This window comes from Apis dorsata, unplaced genomic scaffold (genome assembly GCF_000469605.1).
Source record: "Apis dorsata unplaced genomic scaffold, Apis dorsata 1.3 scaffold_326, whole genome shotgun sequence".
Lineage (NCBI taxonomy): Eukaryota > Metazoa > Arthropoda > Insecta > Hymenoptera > Apidae > Apis > Apis dorsata.
Window position 1 is genome coordinate 576,423 of NW_006263594.1, and position 7,782 is coordinate 584,204.

The following is a 7,782-nucleotide window of genomic DNA, read 5'->3' on the forward strand; positions in this document are numbered from 1 at the left end:
CACAAAACAATATAGATATAGATTTTAATATTCGATAAATTTCGTTTCTTTATATGTAAAGATACATAAAATATTAAAATACAAAAGTTTTATGCGTTAATTTTTGTGTGAAATCATTATAAATTAGCTGTAAGAAATTCCACTGAGCGCATCGAGCGCGCGGGTTTGAGTCTGGAATTGGAGAAGTAAAACAGGCTTGGAGTGCAAAGGGTTAAAGTTAAAAAAGTAACTTTGTTCGAGATTTGTAAGATTTCTTTCCAACGTGTGTTGAATTAATAAATTATTTCTCGTGGATTCACGCGCACAAAAATAAAAAAGAAAAAAAAAAAAAAAAAAAGGAAGGTATAATTTTAGAAATTGGTGGAAAAAGTGCGAAAAACGCCGATACTTCACATGTTCTGCGGCGAAGTGGACGGTAGCAGGCCCGAGTTGCAGAACGTCACTCTGTTCTACTTCATGAGAACGACCCACGACGCTGTACCGAATTTCGATTCTTACGCGGAATGCGACGAGCAAATAACGCAGTACCTGATAGTCGGATCCCTTAATGGAAAGTTCTTGATTTCGATGCACATGATGATCACCCAGGTATTATTATCTCTTTGAAAAAATTTTTTTTCCTCTCTCTCTCTCTCTCAAACTAACATAAAAATCGAGGGGGTGAAAAGAAAAATTTCTTTTCCCTCAGCTGTTCAGACCGTTGATCCATTCTCAATTCAGAGGGTCGGAACTCGTGGACATGTACGAGGAGAAGGAAGAGGATGTAGAAGCGAGTTTCACGGACATAGTGGCTGCACGAGTGAGTATAACAACGATCGATTCTTTTTTCCGATCGTTTTTTCGAAAAAAAAAAAAAAAAAAAGGATAAATAATAAATCGTAATTCGTAATTTTCGTATCGCACATAGACTGCACAATTCAGGAAGCCGTCGGAATTTCGAAGGATGTCGATAGCGTTGGCGAGGATAGCCGAAGTGGAGGAGGAAGAAGAGGAGGAGGAGTTCGTTTTTCGTCGTTCAACGGTGGTGAAGCGGAGGATACCCAAGTATGACGTGACTTTCGAAGAGGAGGACAAGGAAGTGAAGGTGTCGCATATGAAGGAGCTACGTATATCGTTGCATCAGAATAAGAACGACTTTTTGGCGTTTTTGGATAAATTGACGGCTAGCGTGGAATGGTTGGTTGAGATCGATCGATATATACGGTGTTAATCCTTTAACCGCGCTTAATTTTAAAATATCTTACCATGATCGAATCTAATAACATATCTCTTGGAATATATGTCTATACGTTCGTCGCCACGGATCGATATTCGAACTATTTATCGACCGAGTTGTAAGTTGTTCGTCAAAATATTTAGAAAAGTATTCTTACACGAAAATTAACGTTTATAAACAACAATCGCAATTAAAGGGTTGAATAAGAAAAAACTTGGAAGGAATATTGAATATTTATAATATTTGAATGATCGTAGGACGTTGGAGCACATCGAAGGCGATATATTGCTCACGATGCCCAATATAGCGGAACTCGACGATCCCAACGTTACCGACGAAATGTTGCAAAAGAACAAAGAAATCATCGAGCAAATGGAGAACGTGATTATGATGTGGGGCGTGCACATAGAAAAGGTGAGGTGAACGATACGATCTTTTCTTTTCTTTTCTTTCCCTCCCCTCCCTTTTTTCCTTTCTTTTTCACGCTGACGAAGAAAAATGGAAAATTAAAAGGAAGAATTAAAAATCGTTGATAACGCAGGTGGTGGAAACGTTTCAAATGAAAGTGCCGGAGAATAAAGGGCCAATAGCCGAATGCGAGTATTGGAAGGATCGGGAGATAGGATTGTTAATGTTGGTGGAACAATTGAAAACGCCAATAGCGAAAAGGATTTTGAACGTGTTGAATAACATCCAGTCGACGATCGCGTCCAACTTTCAATTTTTCTATTCGGACCTGTGGAAAACTTATACCGAAGCGAGGGACAACAATCGATTCTTGTCCACCATTATGAGACATTTCAAGGTAAGAGGTAATCGCACTGTGTCACGGATTCAATGGATGGGGAGAATTAAAATATTAAGGTGTCCCATAAGTTTCTTTTTTTTTTTTTGATACGAAATCAATACACGATATTGTTTAAAGTTGATTTATCGTGTTATATTAAGGTATAGTACATTTCTTTTTTTTTTTTTTTTTTAAAACAAAATGGAAGAAGATGATAAAGCAGAATTAAAATTCCCAAATTACACGATAATCAACAACGAAGCCCCGTTATTTTCTTTTTCAAAATTGTTGGAAATTATTAGGGGGTCCTATAAGTTTTTTTTCTTTTCTTTTCTTTCTTTTTTTTTTTTAATACAAAAGGGAAGAAGATGATAAAGCAGAATTAAAATTCCCAAATTACACGATAATCAACAACGAAGCCCCGTTATTTTCTTTTTCAAAATTGTTGGAAATTATTAGGGGGTCCTATAAGTTTTTTTTCTTTTCTTTTATTTCTTTTTTTTTTTTTTTTTTTAATACAAAATGGAAGAAGATGATAAAGCAGAATTAAAATTCACATATTACACGATAATCAACAAAGCCTCGTTATTTCCTTTTTCCAAAATTGTTGGGATTTATTAGGGAGTCCTATAAGTTTTTTTTCTTTTCTTTTATTTCTTTTTTTTTTTTAATACAAAATGGAAGAAGATGATAGAGCAGAACTAAAATTCATATATTACACGATAATCAACAAAGAAGCCTCGTTATTTTCTTTTTCAAAATTGTTGGAATTTATTAGGGAGTCCTATAAGTTTTTTTTCTTTTCTTTTATTTCTTTTTTTTTTTTTAATACAAAATGGAAGAAAATGATAGTGCAGAATTAAAATTCATATATTACACGATAATCAACAAAGAAGCCTCGTTATTTTCTTTTTCCAAAATTGTTGGGATTTATTAGGAAGTCCCATAAATTTTTTTTCTTTTTTTTCTTTCTTTTTTTTTTTTTGATACGAAATCAATACACGATATTTGTCGTTTAAAGTTGATTTATCGCGTTATATATGAATTGTTCTGTTCTATCATTTTCTTCCATCTCTCAGAGAGAGTTTCGTTATTCCCTTTTTCCAAAATTATTGGAGTTTACTTTCAAAATATTCCTCGAGGCGCGTTTTTATTTCGCCTATGCATTGGAACGATTCATCGTGAAAAAAATTTTTAACGACAGGAACGAATAATAGTCGGATAGAGTAAGATCCAGGAAGGACGCGTTAGAAGCCAAATGCAACTTGAGCTTTTGCATCGCCATTTTTGGCCAATTTTCGCGCTATGGCGGCTTTCGATTTATCAATTTGATCGCAATATTTCGCAAAATTGATGGTTTCATCTTGAAAAAAGAGCTCATAGTAGATTACATCTTTCCAGTCCCACCAAACAAACGAAAGAATTTTATTCGAATGAAGTTCAGACTTCGAAGATCTATTGTACTTAAATCAAGCGCGTTTTCGATGCTCATTTGAAATCCAAACTTCTTTAAGAAAGAGAATCTCTTTCGTGTCTGGAAAAGCAAATCGCACACAGAGACACGAGTCGATCTCCAATACCTATGGAACTCAAAATTCACATCGATCCACATATCTCATCCTGATTATGTACCGTTATCTTGGAAATGTGAATGGCATTCACATGGATTTTAGCGATTTTTGGCTCTGATAAGATCCGTAATATTCGTCTTTGGGCTGCGGTCTTCGAGTCTTTCGAGTCAAAATTGCCAACTTTAATTCTTTTAATTGCGAATGATCGTAATATTCGTAGCATTTGCACTTTCAATTTTTTAAAATTGCAATTTTGAAGCATGACATGTCGCAAATGTTTTCTTCTGAAGAAAAGATGTAGAAAGAAGTTTTAATACATTGACTGCCGCGCGTGTTTCCAACGAAATCTCCTTGATCTCCGCGCCACTGTGTTAAGTATATTTTGCTAGGTAAAGAATAATCATTCGTTTCCATCGTTACATTGCTGAAATCCTCGCTTATTATCTTGCCATTCTACGGGAACAGTTCGAATGTTTGCCGAGCAACGAGTGGTATAACCATTGAAATTTCTCTCCCAATTCGTTCCAACTTTCAACAAAGGAAAATGTTAAGAAGAGTGAAAGATTTATTATGTCATACAACAAACAACAACTTTTTGTCAAACAAATTGTCCAGAACTCTTCTAATCTCACCTTTGTATAGAATGCTTTAAACTTTTACATTCTAAATAATTCTTTTAATAAATTATTAAAATCGAAAATGATAAACGACTTTGGATATTGCACAAATGCTAACTAAATTGATGTTATATGTTCCAAGGACCATTTACTAATAAGAATTAATATATTAACTGTAATTATTAACTATAATCATTCCAACTATTTTGATGATGTACACTGTTGTCTTCGAATTTTAAGCTGACTTTGGATATTGCACAATTGCTAATTAAACTGATGTTAGATGTTCCAAAGACCACCCACTAATAAGGATATTGCACAAATGCTAACTAAATTGATGCTCGAAGGACACCTACTAATAAGAACTAATATATTAACTGTAATTACTACAACTATAATCATTCCAACTATTTTAATGATGTACATTGTCCTCAAATTCTATTTAAGCTGACTTTGGATATTGCACAACTGCTAATTAAACTGATGTTAGATACTCGAAGAACCACCCACTAATAAGGATATTGCACAAATGCTAACTAAACTGATGTTAGATGCTCCAAGGACATTTACTAATAAGAACTAATATATAATTATTATACTAATATATAATTGTAATTATTAACCATAATCATTCCAACTATTTTGATGATACACTGTCATCTTTGAATTCTATCTAAGCCGACTTTGGATATTGCACAAATGCTAATTAAATTGATATTAAATATTCGAAGGACCATCTACTAATAAGGACTAATATATAATAATATATAATATATAAACTAATATATAAATATAATTATTACAACTGTTAATTATAATCATTCCAACTATATTTTGATGATGTATACTGTCGTCCTCAAATTCTAAATATATAATCTACATATATTCAAACATATATTCTAAACAATTCTAAACATAATGTTAACTAAACTGATGGTAGATGCTCCAAGGACATTTACTAATAAGAATTAATATGTAATTGTAATTATTAACTATAATCATTCCAACTATTTTGATGATGTACACTGTCGTCCTTGAATTCTATCTAAGCCAATTTTGGATATTGCACAAATGCTAACTAAACTGATGCTCGACCACCTAATAAGAACTACTAATAAGAACTAATATATTAACTGTAATTACTATAACTGTTAACCGTAATCATTCCAACTATATTTTGATGATGTACATTGTCGTTCTCGAATTCTATCTAAGCTGACTTTGGATATTGCACAAATGTTAACTAAACTAATATTAGATGCTCAAAGGACCATCTACTAATAAGGACTAATATATTAACTGTAATTATTAACTACAAGTATTAACTGTAATCATTCCAACTGTATTTTAATGATGTACACTGTCATCCTCGAATTCTATCTAAACACAATGCTAACCAAACTGATAGTAAATGCTCAAAGGACCATCTACTAGTAAGGATTAATATATTAACTGTAATTATTAATTGTAATCATTCCAACTGTATTTCGATGATGTATACTGATGTATACTCGAATTCTATCTAAACTGACTTTGGATATTCCACAAATGCTAACTAAACCAATATTAGATGCTCGAAGGACCATCTACTAATAAGGACTAATATATTAACTGTAATTATTAACTACAAGTATTAACTGTAATCATTCCAACTGTATTTTAATGATGTATACTGTCGTCCTCAAATTCTATCTAAACACAATGCTAACTAAACTGATGCTCAAAGGACCATCTACTAATAATTAATTGTTAACTATAATCATTCCAACTATATTTTGAAAATGTATACTGTTGTCCTTGAATTCTATTTAAACACAATGCTAACTAAACTGATGCTCAAAGGACCATCTACTAATAATTAATTATTAACTATAATCATTCCAACTATATTTTGATAATGTCGTCCTCGTATTCTATCTAAACACAATGCTAACCAAACTAATAGTAAATGCTCAAAGGACCATCTACTAATAAGGATTAATATATTAACTGTAATTATTAACTACAATTATTAACTGTAATCATTCCAACTGTATTTTGATGATGTACACTGTCATCCTCGAATTCTATTTGTTTCTAGTTTCCATTTCTACATCAACTCAATCGCAACACAGTCACGAGTCTTGGGTTTTCCTCTAATCCTTGTTTTTCATGAAAAATGGACGCAGAGAGGGGATCATATGGTCGCGTTGAAGAGTCTTCGCGGTCCCTTCCGCAATGATCTATGGCATTGCGTGCTAATGCGAAGTGGCCTATGCTGTGTGCGTCTTTGTTTTTAATTAGAGAGGAAAAAGGAAAACTATACCTGCTCATAAATTATTGTCAGGCTATTGGTACTCGAACCGTTGAATAAAATAAAAGCCAGGTTACCCGACCGCTTCACGAGTCCTAACTATTCTTAACCATTTTGCATTGCTTTTATTCGATAGTTTTATTACGTCCTGTGGAATATCTTTTCAAATATCTTTTGGAAGATTCTTAAGTAAATCATAATCAAATAATAAGCGTCACTCGAATACAATGTTAAGAAAGACCTCTGTCATTTACCAATGAAAGGTAAATTAAAGAAGCTCTGGGACAAGTGATTCATATAAAAATAGCCAGTCGAAGTCAGTCATTGGCTAACGAAAGAAACTTTTGGAGAAAACATCTTAACACAGATTTATGAACATATACCTTTTTTTAATTGAAATCTATTGTCTTTTTGATTTTATATCAAAATGCAATTTTTTTATTTATATATAAATATAGATTTTTATTTAACTTGTCTTCAATACATTTTTTACATGTAAACTCTTGGATACTTTTTGCATACATACTCATTAGATTTAATGCAAATAAATAGTTAGACTCTAGACAATGGATCGAAGCTACTATTTTGTTCGTCGTCAACTTCTTCAGCCAATTGAAAGAGAAAGTTCTTTCGAGTTTTGTTTACTCCAATGGTCTTTTTGTAATAATAATCCAGGCATCGATAACTGCCCAACTTCTTCAGCCAATTGAAAGAGAAAATTTTTTCGAGTTTTGTTTACTCCAATGGTCTTTTTGTAATAATAATCCAGGCATCGATGGCTGCCCAACTTCTTCAGCCAATTGAAAGAGAAAATTCTTTCGAGTTTTGTTTACTCCAATGGTCTTTTTGTAATAATAATCCTTAAATTTGTAAAAAAATAATTTGAAATAATAATTGGCAGACATCGATGGCTATCAAATCTGAAAACAATTATAAAAAGGGGATCCTGGTTTCACATTTTCTTCGTTATCAGCATCTTTTATTTCACTTTTGTTTTCAGTGTCTGAAGTAATACGCATTCTTTTTCTTTCACGGTATATATATTGCGATAATTTTCATTCTGTCGTCAGAATCTTCAATTTATATTGTTAAATTCTTCCTCGCTTTCGCTTGATTCGTTCATATCAGAATTCGATCCAGATTGGTCTTCATTTATTGCTGATTATTCTTTTTATCAATTCCATATCTCTTGAAAACTTGCCCACAATATCCTTAACTAAATAGGCAAAATATACATATTTTTGGACAGGTTTTGAAAATATCTTGAAAAATTCAAATTTTCACTTACGAAAATAAAT

The 7,782-nt window shown here is 32.4% G+C and overlaps 1 protein-coding gene across 1 annotated transcript in view; it reads left to right on the plus strand.

The window, feature by feature from the left end:
• The window catches only part of LOC102679379 (dynein heavy chain 10, axonemal), a 39,587-nt gene that overhangs the window by 1,497 nt on the left and 30,308 nt on the right, over positions 1–7,782 (plus strand). The window contains exons 2-6 of the mRNA XM_031511491.1: positions 355–588; positions 689–799; positions 908–1,176; positions 1,474–1,630; positions 1,758–2,021. Of these exons, the coding sequence (XP_031367351.1) occupies positions 355–588; positions 689–799; positions 908–1,176; positions 1,474–1,630; positions 1,758–2,021 (1,035 nt within the window). The remainder of the gene's footprint in view (positions 1–354; positions 589–688; positions 800–907; positions 1,177–1,473; positions 1,631–1,757; positions 2,022–7,782) is intronic.